The 23,587-nt window shown below is 40.9% G+C and overlaps 3 protein-coding genes across 7 annotated transcripts; 2 read left to right on the top strand and 1 right to left on the bottom strand.

Annotated features, from left to right (window-relative positions):
• Positions 1 to 449: 449 nt before the first annotated feature.
• On the top strand, positions 450 to 7,812 carry LOC144007379 (coiled-coil domain-containing protein 106-like). 3 transcript variants are annotated; one of them, XM_077506968.1, is made up of 8 exons: positions 450 to 1,517; positions 2,430 to 2,470; positions 3,792 to 3,923; positions 3,999 to 4,205; positions 5,008 to 5,160; positions 5,243 to 5,449; positions 6,177 to 6,337; positions 6,795 to 7,812. In XM_077506968.1, exons 1-8 carry the CDS (start codon positions 1,414 to 1,416, stop codon positions 6,948 to 6,950), a joined length of 1,161 nt encoding a protein of 386 aa, XP_077363094.1. In that variant the 5' UTR covers positions 450 to 1,413; the 3' UTR covers positions 6,951 to 7,812. The 3 variants fall into 3 exon arrangements, with proteins under 3 accessions (XP_077363094.1, XP_077363096.1, XP_077363095.1); XM_077506969.1 differs by lacking the exon at positions 450 to 1,517 and adding an exon at positions 2,231 to 2,321; XM_077506970.1 differs by lacking the exon at positions 2,430 to 2,470 and having other exon boundaries at positions 1,359 to 1,517.
• LOC144007377 (gamma-enolase) lies at positions 7,585 to 16,450 on the bottom strand. Of its 2 annotated transcripts, none has more exons than XM_077506966.1 (13): positions 16,336 to 16,450; positions 13,984 to 14,069; positions 13,190 to 13,285; positions 13,029 to 13,087; positions 12,880 to 12,949; positions 12,677 to 12,810; positions 11,606 to 11,697; positions 11,401 to 11,531; positions 11,118 to 11,315; positions 9,703 to 9,904; positions 8,500 to 8,608; positions 8,362 to 8,420; positions 7,585 to 8,209 (listed from the first exon to the last, which is right to left on the bottom strand). In XM_077506966.1, the coding sequence occupies exons 2-13, from the start codon at positions 14,066 to 14,068 to the stop codon at positions 8,140 to 8,142; spliced, it is 1,305 nt and encodes a 434-aa protein (XP_077363092.1). In that variant the 5' UTR covers position 14,069; positions 16,336 to 16,450; the 3' UTR covers positions 7,585 to 8,139. The 2 variants fall into 2 exon arrangements, with proteins under 2 accessions (XP_077363092.1, XP_077363091.1); XM_077506965.1 differs by having other exon boundaries at positions 13,984 to 14,107; positions 16,336 to 16,413.
• Positions 15,591 to 22,777, top strand: LOC144007382 (cell division control protein 42 homolog). 2 transcript variants are annotated; one of them, XM_077506974.1, is made up of 7 exons: positions 15,591 to 15,662; positions 16,864 to 16,940; positions 19,442 to 19,546; positions 20,202 to 20,274; positions 20,348 to 20,457; positions 20,529 to 20,726; positions 21,880 to 22,777. In XM_077506974.1, the coding sequence occupies exons 3-7, from the start codon at positions 19,442 to 19,444 to the stop codon at positions 21,967 to 21,969; spliced, it is 576 nt and encodes a 191-aa protein (XP_077363100.1). In that variant the 5' UTR covers positions 15,591 to 15,662; positions 16,864 to 16,940; the 3' UTR covers positions 21,970 to 22,777. The 2 variants fall into 2 exon arrangements, with proteins under 2 accessions (XP_077363100.1, XP_077363099.1); XM_077506973.1 differs by lacking the exons at positions 15,591 to 15,662; positions 16,864 to 16,940 and adding an exon at positions 17,882 to 18,049.
• Positions 22,778 to 23,587: the final 810 nt, after the last annotated feature.

Below are 23,587 nucleotides of genomic sequence, written 5' to 3'. Positions count from 1 at the left end.
CGGAGCGTTCAATTAACCTGCCATGCATGTCTTTGGAATGTGGGAGAAGACCGGAGTACCCGGAGAAGACCCACACAGGCACGGGGAGAACATGCAAACTCTACCCAGGAAGGCCGGAGCCTAGACTCGAACTAGAGTCCTCAGTACTGGGAGGCGGACGTGCTAACCACTCATTCACCGTGCCACCCATTATAATATATATAATGAATCTAATAAATTAGGATCAAATACAAATATAATAGCACCAAATATAAAAAGAATTTTACAAATAAATGTGCAATTAACAGACAGCCTCGCCATATTATGGGATGCAGGAGGAGAGTGGCCGTGGAAGTCAAATAAACATGAGCTCAAGCGATGAAACGAAAGCGAGACTTGGGCACTGCAACCTTTGACCTTGCAGCAGGCCAAGACTTAGCGTTTAAATCCAGCAGGTGACGGCTCTGCGGCCGTTTGAGTGAGCTGATTGCCGAGGCACGCCATCTGCTCCGTCGGCATCCTTACGACACTCGGGTGCAACTTCCCGCCTGTTGCGTGATGGGAAAACGTCAGTAATTAGGCACCGAGATGAGGTTTGATATTGCGTATAGCTGATGAGCAATTTGTAGTTTCTAGCACTGTGGTTGTGTGTGTCTGCTTTGGACACGCTTACGGGAAAACGAATCCTGTGATTGAAAAGGGGGCGGAGAGATTAGCGATGGGAGTCGGGCGGCCAAGGTGGCGAGTTGAGGCGGCCTAAAGAGGATTTGGCAGCGGAACAAAGCAATGGCGGAAAAGGGAATGGAAAACGGGCCTTCAAATCTCCTTGACCAGCATTTTGTGGGGGGTAGGGAATCTATTTTTAGAGGCAAAGTTCAATCGCAATGTCGTCATTGTAACGAGGTCTTCATCACCATGGTAAGAAGTGTAACAAGATTCTGATGGCACTTGTAGAATAAAAAAAAAAGAAGGCTTTATTGAAATGTAACATGAGACCATTGAGTGACGATTACGAAATGTAAAAATATGGAAATGGGCTGTAACAAGAGAGAGCAAAGTGAAATGTTTGGGACAAGCCGCCAACACTGCCCGACGCCATTCAGCGGTGAATCCTGTACGTGAGGATCTTGCGGCTGAGATTGCGAGCCAGGCGGTCCACGGCGCTGCCCACGTGTCCCAGCTCCTTTTTGGATGTCAGGCCTTCAATGTTGCCGCTGTACCACAGCACCCAGCCCCACAGCGACAACAACACCAACAGCGCGCCTGCGCACACAAAACATTATCGTATCTTGTTGCATGAAAATAGCATTTGTCACTTGGAACTGTGCGTGCACTCACGTACCGGTGTAGACGAGAAAGTCTCCAAAGTCTTGTCCTTTCACCTCCAGAGGGGCGAAGACCCCCAGCAGCAAGGCGGTGGCCCCCAGCACGTCCATGAGCACGGCGATGGCCAGAGCCAGTTTGCAGTGGGACAGGCCGTCACACAGGCCCATGATGGCTGACGGTCGAAAAAAACAAGAAAATCATTGCTTTGCACAGTAAGTCTTGAAAATGCTGCATTATGGGTTCAACATATTTTGGGCCGTAAAATTGGCTAAGGATGAACGAATGAACAAATGGATATTATGTGATTGTAAAGCTTTCTTGACTCCCTTAAAATGAGCTGCATAAATCCAAGCTATTATTAAAACAAATGTACTCAAATGACTTCGTTTTTGCTCACCAGACAAAAAAATATTACACGTTCAAAGGTCTTACGCACAAGTAGGATTTTCTTGTTATACTTGCTCGCTGCACTGCATCAAAACGTCTTTTGTTTTCGCTCTTACCCACTTCCGTTTCTTCACTTCCGCATTTTCCTACCTGTGCCCCGCCCATTAGTGACATTTTTTTTCGATTTCAATAAACTTTATTTAAATAACACTGTATAGAAATGAACAAAAGACATCAAAAAGGTTTTAAAAAATGTATAAAGTTTAATAAAATCAATAAGACGTCGCTCTGACCTACTTCCGTTTCTTCACTTCCGCATTTTCTTACCTGTGCCCCGCCCAGCGCTTGACATTTTTTCGATTTCAATTACTTTTATTAAAACAACAAACCGTATAAAAATTAGCAAAAGACGTCAGAATGATTTTTTAAAAGATATAAAGCTTAATAAAAGAATAAAATATCTATATTTAAAAATATAATAATAATAACGCGAACGAAGTGCGCGTCCACGTGAAAAGTCGCCACATGCACGTGAACGAGCACGATTAGCATCCGGGTACTTCAGGCCCGAGGCGGTATAGTACGCACGCGCGTGAGTCCGACCACCTGTTGGGACCTCTTATAATCAGGTAATTGCTCCCTGTCGCCAGGTTGTATTGACAGAAGTATAAACGTAAAACTTTCACTCGACTTTATTGGTCGCAAACGAGAACGTTAAAATTGTCTTATTTGTTCAGGATGAATCCAGCCAGCAGTTCAGACGACGCAAGCATGCAAGGTAACGGCAACTTAACTTTGAATAACCGAAAAACTGCGACATAAATTTAAAAAAAAAAATCTTTCGTTAGCGATAATGTCGGCTTCACAAGAGGAGGTGCGGAAGATTCTAAAATGGCTTCGGCCTAAACGTTTATATTTGGATTTCGAAAAGACACACCGAACCATTTCTTTGTATTGTTATGACTCATTTACTGATTTGTTTGGTGTAACGGTCATTCTCAGGTAATAGACAGTACCAAGTGGAAGCGTTTGTTATCGTGGTTCAATCTCAAGTATTAGCCGAATAGTCGGTGCCAAGTGTTTATATGTCTGCAGTGCTATTTAAATCAAGCTCAGGTATTAGATAGTACCAGGTGTTTATATGCCTACTACTTAGCTCAATCATTCTCAGTTAATAGACAGTGCCAAATGGAACAGTTCATGAGTCTTGGGGTCAATCTCAGGTCAGACAGTACCAGCTGAAATGAGTTGATGTCTGCTATTAAAATTGACATAAAAATTATTGTTGGGAGTAATAAGAACATGACAAACTTTTTATATCAAGAGTTGACAGCTATAATAATAATTAAAAAAAAACGTAATTAAGCAATAAGCAGCCTTTTGTGACCGGTTGATGACATGGCGATTATAAAAATGTCATCTTTTGTCTTCTCAAGACCCTTTTTTTTTTTTTTAAACCTCTGGCTACCTCACGATACGTGATGCGATACAAGGCTCACGATAACGATTATCTCAGGTAATAAATCCATCAATCTACTATAAAACTAATCATAAAATAATAGTAATAATAATAACATAAAAAATAATAAAACTAAAATAAATTAATACATATCAATAAATTATCATAAAAAAAATAAATAATAGAAATAAAAAATCAAAAAGTAATAATTCATATTATAATAAAAATTTTATATATATATATATATATATATATATATATATATATATATATACATATACATTTTTTTTTCTTTACAAATATCTATATAACTACAAATATCGTGATAATTGCGTGGGCGTATTGATAATCTATTGTAAATTATTGACAATTTCGTTTTCTTTTTTTAACTACAGCTTCTATTTTGTACTTGTGATGTGTGTGTTTATATGTTCAATAAACCCAATCAATTGTGTTGTCTAAACAAAATAATAATGTAATTATTTTATTTACGTAATTAATATGTTTATAATTCTCTCCCGTCTCATGCTGAGGGCTGCTCACAGTTTTTGTGTGGTGAAATGAAATATTTGGCGGCTGTCGCTCTGAAGTTGAGGATCTGCTAAGAATGCGTCTGGCGTTCCGTTTCACGTGTTCTCAGCTCACGACATGGCGACTGCAGGAGGAGGAGGAGGAGGAGGCGGCGGCGGGATGTACGCGGCGTCGTCTTACCCCCTGGAGGAGGGCGTGGAGAGGCCCGCCTCCTACCACCATGGCCAGCAGATGATGGAAGGTACGAAACCTTTCAGCAACCGTGACGTGAAAAAGTCTTGTGTGGATCTTTTGTGATTTGTCTCCCAACGGGCAGAGCCCGGTGGCGTGCATGAGGCGGCGCCGCCGTCGTCGTCGTCGCAGTACAGCCCAATCATCCTGGTGTCCAACCTGCGCGCTCACCTCTACGTGGCGCTGGAGAAGAACGGCTGGCTGCAGAGGCGCATCGAGGAGCTGGAGGAGGAGCGCAACTTCCTGCGCTGCCAGCTGGACCGCCTCATCGTCGGCATGCGGGGGATGGAGGGTGAGTTTTGCTCGCCACGGCCGATCATTTCGTCGACCAAACATTTTCGGTATCATCACAAAAAAAAATGTTTTTGTTTTTTTTTCCCAGACAAAAATGAGATGAAACTAAAATTCATTACAACGAAAACGATAACTAAAGTTGTTAAATGTTGTTGATTGCTACTTTTTTATTTATTTATTTATTATTATTTTTTTTGCATACCAGGCCGATGAAAAATGACGTCATATTTTCCCATATCGGCCGATAAATATCGTGCATCCCTACTTATTTTTTTTTACCTTTTAGTATGATTTTTACTTCATTCTAAATGCTTTTTAATCCTTTTTTTTTTAATTTACAGTCATTTTTTTTCAAATTAAAAGTTGTGGGGGGGTTTTTTTTATTTTTATTTACTTGGTATGCAGCACACCAATTAAATAAAATTAGATAATTTTCTGCAACAGATTAGCCGCAAGAGTGTTTATTATGAAATAAATATACAGTGTTCCCTCATTTATCGCGAAACTAAATTTAGTAAATTTTATATATATATATATATATATAATTTTTTTTTTTTTTTTCATTTATTTTTTTTACATTTTGGTATGATTTTTACTTTATTATAAATGCTTTTTCATTCTTTTTTTTTTTTATTTACAGTCATTTTTTTCAATTAAAAGGTTTTTTTAATATATATATATATATATATATAAATAAATAAAATTGGATAATTTCCTGCTAATTGCAAACTTTCAAATACACTTGGCAAAAAACAAAACAGAGCCCAACTTGTTTTGAATGATGTCATCGTGTTTTGCAGAGTGTTGCGGGGTCTCCCAGCGCACTGTGAAAGTCGAGCCTGCCAGCCCCGCCAACCCCGCCTCACCCATGACCACCCGCTCCGGAATGACCCTCAAACGCCTGCAAGGACCCGCCGCCGCACCGCGCCTCCATCATGGGACCGCCATCCCGGGTGAGGAGCGTGCCAGCGAGGGGGAGGGGGGCGTGGGGGGGATGCTGGATGTATGTGTGACCCCGTTTTTGCGACCTCACAGTCAAGCAGGAGTTTCACCTGGAGGAGGAAAACTTCTACACGGACGATGAGTTCCTGGAGGAGGAGGAAGAGGACGGTGACGAAGACGACTACGACGACGACGACTCGCCGCTGGAGGCCAAGAAGAGAGGCCGCGGGCGAGCCCGGGAGCCCCGGATGAAGATGAGGAGGATCTTCCGCATCACACACGGCAGGGAGAGGCAGAGAGGTCAGAGGTCATCTGACCGATCGACGCGCCCGACCCCCGTTTCACTTCAATTGCTAATCCATCCATGCCAACCACTGACCTGTATATACGACTGGATAGCCGATAGCCCGCACGCTGTTACAGTTGAAGTCACAGGGCGGCCATCTTGTTACTCCCACCTTGCAAGCAGACGACTGTATAAACTATTTAGTATATGTATAGATGAGACATATGCAGCTAGTAGGCAGTTAGTAAATCTGGAGGTGGAGCGGGGGGGGGGTTGTTCACTATTTTTTAACAAGTCCATTTTTTTTTTTTTTTTTTTTAAGGTGCTGCTTTGAAGACCCCCTTTTTCTTTGATGGCTTAGTTCCTTAGACTCCAATATTAGATTTGGCAGAGGCATCTTTTGTTGAATTACACTTAGAATTCTTTCATTTAAAAAAAAAAAAAAAAGTTTCCTCCTGTACTAACCATTAATAAGGATATAATTTATACATGTATTTAAGACAAGTTGTTTATGCTTAATACATTTAAAACACCATAAATGATGCTGTTTCTACTAAGTACGGTCTCAAGTGTTCTCCAATTTGGATACTGTAAATGTATAGGGTCGAATGTTGAGGAACGTTTGTTGGGAGGAGCAATATGGCGGCCTCGCGACCCCAAAAGCCTTGGCCTATCAGCTATCCAGTCATTTTTATTTTTTTTCTGTGACTCGACTCGACCTGACGTGAACTTGGCTCGCAGTCAAAGACCCGGACGGCGTTCTGATCCGCTACAAGAAGATCCTGTCCACGTACCAGCGCGTGAGGAGCATGTCCCGAGCGTTCCAGATCCACGGCGTGGACCGCAACACCATGGCCTCCACCTCTCCCATCGCCGAGCTCCTGCTGGTGGCGCCCGACAAGGTCACATCATCTCTCGCTCGCTTTTTTTTTTTAGTAGTATTTCTATTAGGGGTGGAACGATATCCAAAACATCACAATATGATAATTATCACAATATTATGGGGAAGATGGCGGTATTAAAAAGCACAATATTGTGTAAAAAAAAAAAAAAAAAAAAATCATACTCAAACAACACAATATTGTGCTTATACAGCAATTAAAAATATAAATATATGTATTGAGGCACTTACTCCATATTACTTTCCCCTTCATCTGACCATTAAGGGTGAATTTGAAACTTATAAGGGCCAAAACATGCCTTGTGAAAATTAAACTGCACAAAAAAAAAATAATAATAATTAAAATAAAAAAAAACACTAGCCAGTAGGGGGTGCTAGAACAGCACAAATGGAAATCAACCGGCCTATTTATTTATTTATTTATTTATTTTATTTTTTATTTTTTTTGACTGGCGCAGGTGGAGGAAGTGGGAGAGTTTGAGGCGGCCAAGGAGAAGCTTCTGGACTATGCCAGGCGCTGCTACAAAATCATGGACGAGCAGACGCACGTCAAAGTCCAGAACATGAAGAAAAGCCACAAGCTGCTTCCCATCTCGTACCGCTTCAGAAACTGACACATTTCTCTTACACGTTGACCAGAAGACAAAAAAAATAATAATGTGCACTTTGATATCCTTCCTCGTGTTAACAGGATGCGCCTTCATTTATTTATTTTGATGTTACGTTTGTTTGAGATCGTTTTTTTTTTCCTGCCTTTTGTTTAGCACACTTTTGTTCATTTGCACCCAAATGTCTTGTTAGCAGTATTTAAGTTGTTCTAGTCAAACTAATAAAAGTTAACGTTTTTGCAACAAGTTAAAAGGCTTTTTTGTTTGTAATTAAGAGGGGGGAAAAGACGTGAGCTGAATTGTGGATTCTAACTGGTTAGCCAAATGTCAGGTTGAAGTTCTGTTAGAAATTCGAACTCAAATGGCACCACTGTCATTTATTTCCGTCGCTGCAGCGCCACCCAGTGGACAAAGACCTGCGAAAACAATTCATTAGCGATTTTTTTTTTTTTTTTTTTTTTTAACATAATTACGGCAAACACTCAATGCACAAAACATACGTGGATTCGGTGCTTGCTTATTGAAGTTCCAAAACATTATTTTTTGTTTTTGTTTTGACTAACAGTAATTGACATTGACACAAGATGGCGCCAAAGTAAAAATGTCCTGCTAACAAATCACTCTTAATTACACCATCGGGTCAAACTGTAAATTGTTTTTATTTCACACATTTTGCATGGGTCGACCATTCCGCTGCTGATGGTTCTTACAAGTTGTTATTGTTCTTTGAAATCTTTTGCAGTGTAAAGTCTCGGGTCGTCCGCGGACATTCGAGCGCGTAGCAAAGTGGGCGACGTGTGACGTCAGCGTCACGTGGGACACCAAAAGGAGAAGGTGAGGAGAAAGCGAGGATGAAGGTGAGGAGGAGTGCGCGTTAGGTTCGTCCTGGTCTTGAAGAAGTCTTCATAGTTTTTTTTTTTGTTTTTTTTTTGTTTTTTATTTAACTACTCTTTGAAAACTACGTTAACAGTGCATGTCTGGCTTTTTAACTCCACCTGCAGGTGTGTGCGCGTGCGTGCATACAGCATCACCCCATCCCCCCCACCCCCCCTTATTTCACAAGAGTCCAGTGCATATATTTTATATTTTTAACTTGCTTGTTTTGTTTTTGCTTGTGTGAGTTTCCCTTCGTACATGGCTCAGTCAGTGTGTGCGTGGGATTTATTTATTTTTTTATTTTTTATTTTTCTCCTCCTCACAGGACGCTGGGGTTCCTAAAGTTGTGTCCCGCAAAGCGGGCCTGGTCTCCCAGCTCCTCCTCGATCCTGCACGCAACAACGAGTTTTGTGAGTTGGGGGAGAAACATTTGCATTCTGGGAATTGTAGTGCTGATGACGTCGGCCTTGATCGCCGCCCATTAGCAGTCGGTGGCTAATAATGTTCAAGTAAGTGGCTCAGATTGCGGCGACGCACTCACCTCATGAGCTGGTTGTATTTGGCCAACCTTTCGGACCTGCAGGGGGCGCCGGTCTTGATCTGCAACACGCACAAGTTCAGTCAACTCGAAAAGCCGCTTGACGTCGGTGTTTGTGCGTGGCGTGCGTGTGCGTTTTACCTGTCCAGTGCACAGTCCGACCACCAGGTCCGCGATGAAGGTGTCCTCGGTCTCCCCGGAGCGATGGCTGACCATGACGCCCCAGCCGTTGGCCTGGGCCAGTTTGCACCTGCGCCGGAAGAGGAAGACGCTCGCGTGACAAGAGGAAAACACAGCAGGAAGCACCCAAAACGCCTTGCTGGTTTCGTCGTCATGGCGACCGTCAATCAGGTAGCCGACAACGCCGAAGAGTGTCATTATTGTAGTTCATGATATGTCCTCTAGGGGGCAAAACATACTTCTTAACCGCTTGCTCCTCACAAGTGTGTGTGGGGGGTTGCTGGAGCCTATCCCAGCTGGCTTCGTGCAGTAGGCGGGGTCAAAACATACTTTGTAACCCTAAACTAGTTTGAAAGCCTACTTTCAAACCTTAACATTGCAAATTTAGTACATTAGTTCAATTAAAATATCCTTTAATGCCACAAATACATTTTTACAGCGCGATTAATGACCAGTCGCAACGCAGCCGACACGTCCACGTCGAAATGTAGCAGTCATAAATGTAATAATAATGCATATATTTGTTTTGACTGGGGTCAAGTCGTCTTTTATGGTTTTAAATATGTGCAGAATTTCACAAATGACGCCATGTTAAAGATTAGATAGCTCTTAATTTCAAAAGAAAAATGCACTGAGCTGTCACTGACGTCTTACAAATGCAATGTCCCCATCTAGTGGCAGAAATATGGCATCAACACAAATTAATATCGCTTGTGTTTTTACAGCACAGTACAGCTTTTTAATTTTAATTCAATTTGATGAATTATTGTGAAATTACTGTATCAATGACATTTTTCCAGCTTTATGTTAACAAGAGTATTTTTTTTTTTTTTTTTTTTTTTAATTAAGGGATCACGTGATCGGAAACTGAGTCCCAATCACGTCATTTTCAGCTGATCAGTATTGGAAGAAAAATGATTGTGGTTTTCATTTTTAGCAATTTTATTGTATTATTATTATTATTATTATTTTTATTATTGTTATTATTTTAGGGGCTCCAAAGCAACAAAATCATCCGGCGGTAAACATATTGCCAAACAAAACGTTTTATTTATTTGTAATCATTATTTTGGACGCTTCCGACGGCACCCCCCAAAATGACTTTTGTTGGTTTTGTTCAAATTAAAAATGGACGTTGCAACAATACTAGCCGCGGTTGCGTACGCTTGTATGGCCTCGGTGACGGAGCCGATCTGGTTGACTTTGAGCAGCAGGCAGTTGCAGGCGCGCTCCTCGGCCGCCTTCTCGATGCGCTTGGGGTTGGTCACCGTCAGGTCGTCGCCCACCACCTGGATGCCCACGCGGGCCGTCAGGCGGGACCACGCCTCCCAGTCGTCCTGGTCAAACGGGTCCTCGATCGACACCACTGGGCGGGCGGGGGCGGAGTTGCGTTCAAATTTCCACAAGGGAAAAGGAAACAAAAATCATTTCGTCAACACAACCGTTTTCACTAATACGAGACTAAAAGCCTCGTGAATAAACAATAACTGGGACAAAATCAGTATGCATTTTATGTCGACGAATGAAGACGAGATGAAAATGTGCTTCACTTCATAAAAACTGGACTAAAATCTATTGACATTTTAGTTCATCAACAAAAATTAAGACTCAAATATGATTTTGCAAAATCTCTGTTAATATGTCATGTGACACAGTGACACACCCCTTTTCAAATTTACAGCTAGCAAGTGCAACATGCACAAACATGCAACAGACAAGAGGCGGATTCACAGTGAAAGGTTAAAATAACAATAATAATAATAATAAGTTATAGTTATAATATAACATTAATCCAGCTGCTATAAAGTTACAACAATAATGTTACTCCAACTGCGAACTAATGCTAGCTAGCTTCCTAGCTGGTAGCATGGAGCCATAGTAGCCGCTGTAATTGTGTGCAAAGTTGTTTTTCATCAAAGAAGATGACAGAAAATTGTATTTGAAATATTTTAGATCCAAAATATTCAACATTATCTGCTGACAAAAAAAATATATATATAAATATATATATATATATATATCTCAGTAAAGAATAAGATAAGTAAAACTAGAACAAAACAAACATGAGTGAGTATACAAGTAAATAAAGTTTACATAAATAAATGAAAATAAACTTGTAACAAGAAGTAGGCGAGTGAATGAATAAATAAATACATACATAAATAAATGACTAAAACTAGACTCAAACATTGACAGTTTTTGTTGACGAAAACTAGACGAATAAAATTGAACTAAAACGCTCGATTTGTAGTATAAAATGCATGCTATTGGTCAGATGAATGATGAGTAATATGCTTGTGAACCGAGTCAATATGTACCTCAATATATATATTATACTTATATATTTTTTACATATAATATTTATAATGTCTTTATATTTTTCATTTCTGTATAAGCACATTATTGTGTTTTTTTTTTTTTAGTATGAGTTGAGAGAATATTGCGACTTTTTTTGTATCGCCAACCTCCCCACAATATCGTGATAATTATCGTATCGCGGCCTTCATATCGTGATCATATCATATTGTGCTATCGTTACATCTGTAGTCAGTGTGTGTGTGTGTGTGCTTTTGTCACACCCGGGTAGTTGTTGACGAATCCCTGGTAGATGTCGGCCAGCTCCTCGGCGCCGATGTGGCGCCCGGCGTCCGGCGGCGACTTGAAGTCCAGGTCGTACTTGCCGTCGCGGTAGAACTCGGAGGCAGCCACGTCCATGCCCACCACCACCTTGTCGCTGAAGCCCGCCTTCTCGATGGCCGTCTGGAGGAGGTCCAGCGCTAGCGAGGGAAGTGGGAGGAGCGTCACAGTGCATGGTGGGTGACATCATCACGTCCGTCCGTCCGTCCGTCCGTCCGCCCTCACCCTCGCTGTTCTCCAGGATGTTGGGCGCGAACCCGCCCTCGTCGCCCACGTTGGTGGCGTCCTGGCCGTACTTCTGCTGGATGACGCCCTTCAGCGTGTGGTACAGCTCCGAGCCTATCCTCAGCGCCTCCCTGACACAAAAACAAACAAACGTCAGATGCCCGCCGTCGAGCGGAAATTGCGATTCAACTCCGCAACGTCTCACTTGAAGGACTCGGCGCCCACGGGAAGCACCATGAACTCCTGCATGGCCAGTTTGTTGCCGGCGTGCGAGCCGCCGTTGATCACGTTGAACGCCTGCCAGCGAGGAAGAGGAGGGTGAGGATGAAGAGCATAGCCAGAATCCCAATCAGTCTCATTTTCGGTCCGACAAGACATTAAAAAAAGATGACCAACAGAGGGAGACAAAGTGAAAAGAAGAAGAAAAAAGGAGATGGTGAAAAAGGGAAAACATGAAGAAAGAAGAGAAGAAAAAAAGATAAAGAAATAAAAGAGAAAAAAGAAAAAATAGTCAAAGAAAAGAGAAAAATTGAGAAAAAGGGAAAAAAGAAAGAGAAGAAAAAAGATAAAGAAATAAAAGAGGAAAAATAGTAAAATAAAAAGGAAAGAAAAGAGAAAAAGAAAGATAGAGAAAAAGGGAATAAAAATTTAAAGAAAAGAGAAAGCAAAGAAAAAGGAGCGAGAAAAAGAGAAAAAATAGTAAAAAGAAGAGAAGATAAAGAAATAAAAGAAAAAGAAGGGAAGAAGAAAAAAAGAGAAAAATATTTTAAAAAGAAAGAAAAGAGGAAAAACGAGAAAAAAAGATGGAGGAAAAGGGAAAAAGAAGAGAAGAGAAAAGAATAAGAAAAAAGGAAACGAGAAAATAGAAGAAAAAAAGGAAACAAAAGAGAAAAGAGTAGAAAATGAGACAAGAAAAAAAGAAATTAGCATAAAAGAGAAAGAAAGGAGACAAAATGATGAAAAAGGAATAACACTAGAATGGAAAGAGGGAAAAAACCTCAGCAAACAGGCAGCGACTCCCATACGTGCACATGTGAACTGAGGATGAAGAGGAAGTGAGGAGGAGGAGGAGGAGGCGAAAGAAGGAAGACGGAGTAAAATAAAGAACAGGGGTGATGGAGAGGAGGAAGAGGAAAAGGAGGAAACGCGAGAAATGAAGAGGAGTTGAAGGAAGTGAGGAGTAAAAAAGTAAATAAAGAAAGAAGAGGGAGCAATGAAGAGGAGGAGGAGGAGGCGGCAAATGATGAAGACCAAATATTTTTTTTCCATGACTCACGGGCACGGGCAAAACCATTTCGGTGTTCCCGGCCAGGTCGGCGACGTGTCTGTAGAGGGGGACGTCCTTGTGGGCGGCGCCCGCCTTGCACGCGGCCAATGACACGCCCAAGATGGCGTTGGCCCCGAACTGAGCTGCGGACAGGAAGTCGTGACGTCATCACGCTCCTTCCTTTTTTTTTACGCTTCCCGTCGTCAACTCACATTTGTTTTCCGTGCCGTCCATCTCGATCATCATGTTGTCCAGCTGCTCTTGTTCCACCACGCTGATGCCCTTCACACACACACACACACATCAATATCAATAAATATTTGTCACCAGGATGGCAAATATTGGACATAATCCTACTCACAGAGGCGATAAGCGCCGGACCCAGCGTGTCGTTGATGTGTCCGACGGCCTTCAGGACGCCTGAAGTGCACACGGGAGGAAGGAGAGAAAATCATCACAAAGCTCGGAGATAAGAGGTCGAGGCTCGTGGCTGCCCCCTTGCGGGTGTGGTGCGCCGCTAACCTTTGCCCTTGTATCTGCTCTTGTCGCCATCTCGGAGCTCCAAGGCCTCGTAGATGCCCGTCGACGCGCCGCTGGGAACCGCCGCGCGAAAAACACCTGACACAGCATTAGGAGGTTATTTAAAAAAACAACAACAACAACAACAACAAGGTCAGTTATTGCAGTGTCTTGATGATATCTGTTGGTGGCGCTAATGCACCACTGCTGGCACTGCTGTGCCAACAGGAGAACAAGGAAGGACAATGCATTAGGTACAGAATTGAATTTTGTGCTCACATTTGACCATATATGGATAGCCAATTTACTTTTGAGGCAGCCATCTTGCTCCTCCCAAGAATCCTTCCTCGCCATACGATCCTGTACATTTACAGTATCCAAATTGGACATTTGAGACGGTACTTGGTAGAAACAGTATGATTTATTCTCATTTCAATTTATTAAACATAAACAAGAGGACTTCAGACGTTTTACAACGTTTTTAACTTGTCAAAAAATCGTGACCTTCCCCACCCCACCTCCGGCCTTATGCCAACTGTCTACGAGCTGTGTATGTCTCATCTGTACGTATAGTTGTCTGCTTGCGAGATGGGAGGAGCAACATGGCCGCCCTGTGACTTCAACGGCTTGCAAAGACGTGCATGGGCTACCAGCTATCCAGCCATATATACAGGTCAGTGATTTTGTGCTCACATCCACGCTAACATCCATTCGCCTGTCTGTTGCATTTTGCATTATATGTTAGCATTAAGCTACAATGTTGATTTGTTTTTGTCACGGGGGAGGTTGTGTTGAACCTTTGTCAGTGCGGAGGTCCACCTCCACTGTGGGATTCCCTCGGGAGTCCAGGATCTCCCTGGCCACGATGCTGACAATCGACATCCTGCGCGGGAAGAGAGACCACAAGCGGATGGACGTCACCTGAGCACACATGCCAAACAGGTACGCCCATTTCCTGTGTTTGCGCTTCTAATGAGCAGACGGCAACAATGGCTTCTTGATATTTTCGTTATGAATGGTGTCTGGACAAAAGTTAAATATGTTATGAGATCAATAAACAAACATGCACGAGTCCTCAGCCAATCACAAGGCCACGGTTGGACAAACGATGCCGCCAGGTAACGCCACAGCGCACCTTGTCTAAAGTGGAACGTCTCAACTCACTTCCACGTTGTTCTTCCTCGCCACGTGATCACGGCAAAGCACTACTTTTATTTCCGGGGGGCGGAGTCATTCGGTGCGTGCGTGCCTGTCTGTTTTTTGTGTGTGTATGTTTTTATCTTGCTGGTTTTGAGGCCCCGCCCCGCAGCACTGCAGCAGTTTGCTCATTATGAGCAGGAGGAAGAATTCTGAATTCAAAGGAATAAAAGTAGTGCTTTGGTGTCGCCCTTGCTGCCAAGGAATTACAATTACAAACGCGGCCGTTTTCGGAATTGGGTCACGTGACGTTTGCAAAGCGTTGATGTCGTCATTTACAGCGGCCAGCAGGGGGCGGTGTTGGCTATGGAGTTAAATTGGGGCCAAAAGTTTTGTACTTGAAAAAATAAAACTTGAAACTGAAAATTATTGTGTTGATCTTGAATTTCACAAAATATAAAAAGGTATTCAAAATAAAAAGCATGTGAAAAGTTTTTCCGTGTCAAAATTAATTTTGATTCACTTCGGTCCTGCCTTTGAATAAATTATTTATTTTCATTTTTTGCTTCCATATATATTTTGACATTTGAGGTCTTATTTTTTTCAGTTGCATGTTTTTTTCTTTTCAGATTCAGATGTTACACAACACAACAATTTTCAGTTTCAAGTTTTATTTTTTCAAGTACAAAACTTTTGGCCCCAATTTAACTCCATAGTTGGCCCCCATAAAAATGGATGGAAATCATCTGCTCATTTTAGTTCCCGTTATTAGTTGCCCTTTAACAGAATGATAGAAGAAGATGCAGAGAAGGCCCCCAACTAAACTCCAGTAATGTTGATGGTTCTTAAAATGTCTTGCTGATTCACATACGCGTTAAAGTAGCAATTGTTTGGCGTTTTTTTACGATTACTGCAACATTTATGCTCGTTTCTGAAAGCCCGCGCACGGCGTTCGTTTTTGCATTCGATGTTAGCACCGAGTTAACTGACTTTCATGAGACAAAAGTCGTATGACGTTTTGGCTGTGAAAATCTACAATGTTTTGATTTTTGTTTTTGTTTTGTGTGCTCACAGTCAGCCTGAAGCAAGCACGCTGCGCCTCTATTTTTTTTTTGTGTAAGTCTTCGTTTCGTTTGCTCAAAGTGATCTCAATGGATCGTTTCCCATTTGTTGATAGCGAGAGTAGGTCGGGTGGAGGGTGGGAGGGCCTCTCCTTCGCTTGCTCGCCCCTCCTGCCGTCGTGCACGCGCGTTACGTAAGCCTGCGTGAAGGCATCACGCCACACCTTCTCCCTGCACACACACTGCAGTGCTCTCCAGCCTGCTGCAATGTATCCTGGGTAAGTCAACACGTCGTCGTCACAAGGCACATTTTGCACACAATCTTTTTTTTTTTTCTCTCTCTCTCTCTCTCTCTTCTTTTCTTGCTTTTGACGCGTGCGCGTTTTAATCCGGCACACGCGTGCGTAATAAGTGCGGCAGATTAAGATAGTGGAGAGACATGCGGGCGAAAATGGAGCCAGATATAAATAATTAAACAGGCTAGTTTGGATGCAGAAATGCGCGCGCAGCGCGCGCACACACGCGCGCCGAGAGGAAGTCACGTCATTGACGTGATTGCATTGACGGCCGTCAACGCTTATTTCAACGCCGTCGGATCAATTTATTGATTTGACCGTTTGCCCATCCAAAGCAGGTCACGCACACACTTGACAGCCATTTAACATGAGCGCGCTGGCGCGTGCACACGTTTGGCAAAGTAGAAATCCAAACAGAATTGAGAATTTAGGCAAAAAAATAATAATCCTCCGCACGTCATGACAGCTGCCAAAAATAATGTCAACGCACACAACAATGCACATTCATAACACGCAACTAGACACACCTTTACTAGTCAAGAAGATACATAACACATACACATAATATTAGTGCAGCAAAGATGCATATTAGCACACACACTTGTCATAAAAAATAATAATAATTAAAAAAAAAAGACGTGGACGTCGTCGTTACCTGCCGCGTGCGTCGTGCTCGTCTTGGAGAGATGCTGAGATGCTTGCGGAGCACCAGAAGCATCCAGAGATGAAAACAGGATGGGAGGGGGTGAGAGGGGGATGCACAGTGACAGTTGGGGGGGGGGGGGGGGGGGGGGGGACTAAAGAGGAGGAGGGTGTGATGATGGAAGGATACGGCTGAGGTGCAGAGGAGGTAAAAATAGAGCAGGGGGAGGAAAGGGGGGGGCGGGGCTTGGGTGGGGGGTTACTCCGCAGTGGGGTCCACTCCATTTGTGTTACATAATCCATCCTCCAGCAGATATGAGGCTCCTTCCGTCAAAAAAACAATAACCATTCCAGGTGCTTCTAATGCTAACCCAAAGCTCTCTCATGTTCAAATCAAGCGCATAACTCTGCCTTACTTGCTAACAAACGAGACAAAATATCATAAGACACAGGCGAACGAGTGGTTTTGTACCAATCGAACCCTTGAAGCGACGCATAGCCAAGTGAGTTCTTTGAAAGGATTTTCTTGTCTGCGTTATAGTTGCCCCCATGTGGCCACAACGGCGAAATGGAAATTGGCAACGAACGTGAAGACAAACGTCGCCATGCAGGTAAAAGGTGAGCGAAAGCGTTTGTTTTTCTGCACAGCTGTATTATGCTGCCACCCAGTGGTCAAGTGGCGAACACCAAAAGGAGACATCATGCCGCACACTGTTTCTTTCTTGACATTCTATTATATATATATATATATATATATATATATATATATATATATATATATATATATATATATATAATGAATTATGGCATTGCTTTAAAAACATCATAATATATTACATTATTATTGTGTTATTAAAAACAGTTCACACTTGTTTGTATTCATGTTTTTAGGATGGCATATTTCCATTTCCTTCAATTCTGCCACTTGACATACTAATGTTCTGAGTTACAAGAGTGGTCAGAGAATGAATTCTTTTCGTATCTAAAGGCACCAATGTATATAATCAATTTTGTGGCTTTTGTTTGTTTCGTAAAAGACAAATAAGCGCGTCAGTTGATCAAGGGATTTAAGCAAAAATAAACGTGCGTATATGAGATTATTTAATAGCATTCGCATTTTGTGCGTATATTTATCTTCACCACAAAGCTGTGATAAGCGCTATTCAATTAAGGCAAAATACGTCAAAAATGATCTGTGATATTTGTCACCCTCTAGTGGTCATGGGCGACATCGCATGCCGGGTGAGTAACTTTCAATCGCAGCAAGTAACAAAAAAAATGCAGGTTGTGATTTGTAATCGTATCTAATCACGGTCGTCATAATTAATAATAACAATAATACTTAACATATTTTAACCGATTTTCAAAAACCTCAAAGACACGTTACCAGAATCAAACTGCTAAAAAAAAAATAAAAATAAAAAAAAATAGTCAACAAAGAATAAATAGAAACAGATACACATTCTACAAATGTACCGTTTGGTCTGCTACAGTTTGAAATTGTTGCCGTTTTCTTGAATTCCATTGACTTAACTCGTCAAACAAGGTAATTACGTTTTCAAAACATCCTGTTCATTGGGAAGTCCGACGGTACCTAAACGCAACACAGTTCACATTTCCTGATTTCCGCGTTGGCTCGGAAGTTGTTTGCGGAAAGCACTCGAACGCAGCACGACTGTTGTTTTGGGCGTTCAGCGGCTGAAAAAGCTTCAAAGTCGTCAAGGAAGGTAAGTAACAAAGAAGACTTGTCGCTCACAAATTCGACTTCCTCACCACACAATCGATTCATTTGTCACTACTGTCAGAGAGCACAAAGTGTGAGCGAGCGAGGAAATTCGCGAACTGGCCGACCGGCTCCCGAACTGCACCAAACTACTGGAGAGAATTACTAGTTCAACAGCTAAAGCTAATTAGCTTACTGTGCTAACTTAAAAAAAAATAAAAAAAGTTGTTGACCCGTCACTCGTGCAGAACAAACAAATTGAACCAACAAGGGCCAAAATTGTCTTTCCTCTTTCGGGTTTTGGTAGCAAACGTGAACGTCTTGTTGTGGGTGTGGAACTGGCGGATGTGACTCACCTAACGAGCATTACGTTACATTACTTTACGTTACATTACTCAACTTTATTTATTGAGCGCTTTAACAACCGCAGCTGTAACATCTCTAAGTGTTGTCGATCAAAATACAATCATGAAAATAAAAGCAAATACAGTACATCATATGTGTGTAAATAAATATTGCAATCAAAATACTGTATGTATTATTATATGTGAGAGTAGTTTGGCACTGGCTTTGGGCTTTTGCATTACTGTTTCAATATACATTTTATGACATAACATTCATTATTTAATTACATAAGACGTGGGTAGTCAGAGTATACCAGTTAATAATATAACAAAAGGTCACTTAAGTACTTGGTAAAAAAATAAAATAAATAAAAGCTACTCAAGTATTTTTTTATTTATTTTTTTAAATGAAAACATGAACATTGAATATAACAAAAAAAAGTATGCTCTTGAATTGACTTTATTTGCTTCCACCCATTTAATGAGCTAGAAAAACAGGAAGACGGTCGCTGAAGCGCTTTACTACCTACTTCAAGATTACAATACAAATATATGGTTGCATTATATTCGTGTGATGTGTGCCTTTAAGGGGTGTGGCTTAGTGCCTATTTTATTTATTTCCTCCACAATTGCTGGTTGGGAAGGTTTGTGAGTGTTTTCTCATGTGTATGTCAAACATTGACACAAACGGCTGCTGTTGTTGACATAAGTGCTGAGCTCGTTATAATAACGATAATGATGATGGGCTTAATTATGGCTAAACAAAGGCAACCAATGACGAGCTGCATTCCATCGCGGTTAATGCAGCGAGGGTTGTTGATTTAACTATTTAGTGGCAAATGTCAACGTGGATTTTCCGAGATACATTTTCATAGTCAAATTGTGTCTCTCAAATTCTTGTCTTCACATTGTCCGTTTCAACGATTGAGCAAGTTCCACGTGACTCCAGTTCAGCTTCAACTCGTCAGCATTCCCGCACAATTTTTACGCTAATTTCCTTCTGGAGTGATTGTTGACTATTTTGATGTGATTCTTTTTTTGTAACCGCACAGATGCAGACCATCAAATGTGTGGTGGTGGGCGACGGCGCCGTGGGCAAGACCTGCCTGCTCATCTCGTACACCACCAACAAGTTCCCGTCGGAATACGTCCCCACGGTCAGGCGCTAACATTTGTTTTTCTTGCAGCATTGCTCACTGGCTTTTTCGTGGCTCCAATTGAGGCACAAGTGCGTCCGTTGCCGTCGTTAAGACGTCGTGTGTACAAGCAAAACGCTTTCTGTCAAGTCGTCGTCACCTTATCTTGAAAAATTTGGCCTGACGTAATACCACAAATGACCCAACTTGTCGAATGCAGAATGTCAGAAAACTGTTTTCATGATGTACGAGGGTTCTGCTTTCAAATTAGGCGGAGGGAGTAATTGTTTTTTTATTTTTTATTCTTTGGAAAAAAACAATGTACTTTTCCTCTCTAAAATAAAGTTTTTAAATAATTAAAAAAAAAAAAACATTTTTATGTTTTAGTTAAAAAAATAAAACAAAAAAATATATGCTTTTTTCCCCTCATACATATATTTTTTAAATAATTTGAAAACATTTTTATATTTTGGTCGAAAAATAAAACATTTCTCAAAAATATATGCTTTTTTTTCCCCCCCTCATATACACATATTTTTTTTGTAATTTATTTTCAAAAAGATTTGCTATTACTCATACTCATTACTCCAAGTTTTGTCTTAAATATTTTATAACGTTGTTGTGTTTCTTTGTCAAACATGTTGTTGACATCACGTCCTCCTCCGTCCCTGCGCAGGTGTTTGACAACTACGCCGTGACGGTGATGATTGGCGGCGAGCCGTACACTTTGGGACTTTTTGACACGGCGGGTACAGTAGCCGCACTTTTTTTTTTTTTTTTTTTTTCGCGCGTCCTTTGTTGACATCCGCGTGTCGCCCGCAGGCCAGGAGGACTACGACAGGCTGCGACCGCTCAGCTACCCGCAGACGGACGTTTTCCTCGTCTGCTTCTCCGTGGTGTCGCCTTCGTCCTTCGAGAACGTCCGCGAGAAGGTGGCAAACGCTGGTTCAAAGTTTTTTTGGCGACGGTGTCGTGACTGATGCGCCGTCCCGTCTGGTCGCAGTGGGTGCCGGAGATCTCCCACCACTGCCCGCGGACGCCGTTCCTGCTGGTGGGGACGCAAGTGGACCTGAGGGACGACGGCACCACGCTGGAGAAGCTGGCCAAGAACAAGCAGCGAGCGCTGACCCCCGACATGGGCGACAAGCTGGCGCGCGAGCTCCGCGCCGTCAAATACGTCGAGTGCTCGGCGCTCACGCAGGTATTCCTCTTTTTTTTTTTTTTTTTTTTTAAACTCCTTCACGGGCACAATGTTTTAAATCTTAACTAATCTCATGAGTTCAATAGTTAACTTGCAATTTATTGCAAATTTTCTATCTGTTCTAAATGTACAATAAAATAGTTTTCGTATTCTTGTTCACTTAAAAGTGGGGGGAAAATGTTAAACTAATAAAATAATAAAAATATGGCTGCATCTTTTAGTCATTGATACAGTAATTTCATAATTCATAAAATTTAGTTAAAATTAATAAGATGCACTGCACTATTAAAAAAAAAACAAAAAAAAAACGAGTGTGATATTAAAGGGATACTTGATTCATTGAACAATTTTCAGAAGTGAAAAGTTAATATTTTGTCCAGAATGAATTAGATAACTAATTCTTTTTCACATACAATTAATATACCTTTAAAAAGTAACTTTTCTACTTGTTGTTGACTGATGATGACATCACCTGTGCTGAGGAAGTAGCTTACGACCAATCATGGCTCACCTGTTTTCTGGCTTTGGTCAGTAAACTGAGCCATGATTGGTCGTTACCTACTTCGTCAGTACACGTGATGTCATCACCAGTTGACAGCAAGTAGAAAAATTACTTTTTAAAACTACTAATTGTACAAGAAAAATAATGAAGTTACCACATTAATTCTAGACAAAATATTCACTTTTTACTGCTGAAAATGGCTCAACGAGTCAAGTATCCCTTTTAATTTGTGCTGTCATTATCTGCCACTAGATGGCATAATTGCAATTGTAAGATGTTAGTGACAGCTCAGTTCAATTTTCTTTTCATAATAAGAGCTATCTAATCTTTAACATGAAGTAACTTGTGTAATTCTGCACATTTTAAATAAATTATAAAATACAACTTGAGCCCAGTCTCCACAAATCTATGCATTATTATTCCATTTATTACTGCTAAATATTTTGACACCCCTAATATAAAGCCAATAGTCACCTTCCTGAAATAATGGCCTTGGTCGTTTTTAGGATACAAAAAAATGTTTTCATTGATGCTGGCTACCAAAAATGGCCGACAACCTCCATGGATGGTGTAATTGCATCCCTGAAAAGAAGCGAACACTAATTGTTGCCGCTGTTATTTTGTTTGTTTATTTTTTGTGTGGTGATTCAGAGGGGCCTGAAGAACGTGTTTGACGAGGCCATCCTGGCGGCCCTGGAGCCTCCCGAGACCAAACCCAAGCGGCGCTGCGTCCTGCTCTAAAAAAACAAAAACGCCTCAGGCGGCCAGGTGAATCTGGGTGGGCGGGGTTTGGCTTTGGGGCGGGGTCTTTACGTTGGAGGCGACTTTTTTTTTTTTTTTTTTGGTCGTCGCCATCTGGGTGGGAAAACATTTGAAGGAAAAAAAAAGTGCCTTGGGGAAAAGCACAAGTTGTTTGTTGACCTTTTTTCAAGTCCGAAGCGACTTTCCGACATGGTTGCCGCGTGAACGCAAAACGGACGCCGCGTTTCTAATCATCCACCACACTGACTTTTCCTGACCAAAGAGCCTGAAATGAGCATGACGGCCCTTAATTCTTCTGCCAGTAGAGCTCAGTGCTGCCACCGGGCATATTGTGGCACTATGTGGTACTACACTGAATGCATGCAAGCCGAAATTTGTGCGTGGGCTTCCAAAGACAAAAGTGCAATTTCTTGGTGGTTGGCTGGAGTCCTGCCTCATGCAATACCACTTAGTACCTCTTGGGGCGCTAGTGAGGAGTAACTCCATTTTGAGTGCACTCCTTCGGCCAGTAGACGTTTTGATTCATGAGTGTAGTTATTATACAGTATATTATAAATCATGTTTTTTTTAATTTTTCACAGATGAGAGTTTTTATCAGTTTCTGATTTGGAAATCTTGAGTTTTGAAATGATCGTGTGTTGTTGTAATTCTAGAATATAGCTTTGGTGTTTCTTCTTCTTGTTTGACTTTGTGAGCGCCAACTATGACGCAAACTTAAAAAAAAAAAAAAAAAGCTCCAACAAATTGTCAGCTGCTTGCAAATAATAAACAAAAAAATAACACTTGAGTCACGTTCTTTAATATTTCTGTTTTTGATGATTTGAAGCATTTTTCTCACTTTATGCTTTAATATATCCACTAATATCACATTTTTTGGGAGGAGGGGCATGCATTTATAGAAATATCGCAATTTAGCGTGTTTATGTGCACATAAACATGTAAGTTAATTTTTTTTAATACCTCTCAGTTTTAAATGTTACCGTTTATAATTTATAATTACTTAACAATTCAATACAGTAATAATATGACATGTTTGTTTTATTGATGCTTATAATTCATGCTTTGTGTTTGGGAACTTAAAGTTATAGAAACACAATGGATTAAAAAATAAATAAAATAAAATAGTAAACTAAGCCATATCATCATCTTGAGCATGTACACCATGGAGGACCAAAAGTGCCAACATTAAATAAATACCTAAATAAGATGATATGGCTTAGTTTACTATTTTATTTTATTTATTTTTTAATCCATTGTGTTTTTATAACTAAGTTTACAAACACAAAGCATGAATTATAAGCATCAATAAAACAAACATGTCCTATTATTACTGTATTGAATGGTTAAGTAATTCTAAATTATAAACAGTAACATTTAAAACTGAGAAGTATTAAAAAATTAACTTGCATAAAAATAAAAATAAAACCATTTAAAAATGCATTTTAATAAATAATTGAATTACTCTAACTAAATGAATCATCCAATATAATAATAATAATAATAATCATGAAATATATAAAAATGAAAATAAAATAATAAATGAGCGTGATCGATTTGATTAAAACAAACTTTTACACAAAACAAAAATAATTTGAAA

The sequence above is a fragment of the Festucalex cinctus genome, chromosome 19, assembly GCF_051991245.1.
Source record: "Festucalex cinctus isolate MCC-2025b chromosome 19, RoL_Fcin_1.0, whole genome shotgun sequence".
NCBI lineage: Eukaryota > Metazoa > Chordata > Actinopteri > Syngnathiformes > Syngnathidae > Festucalex > Festucalex cinctus.
This window is presented reverse-complemented; position numbering and strand designations above follow the sequence as displayed.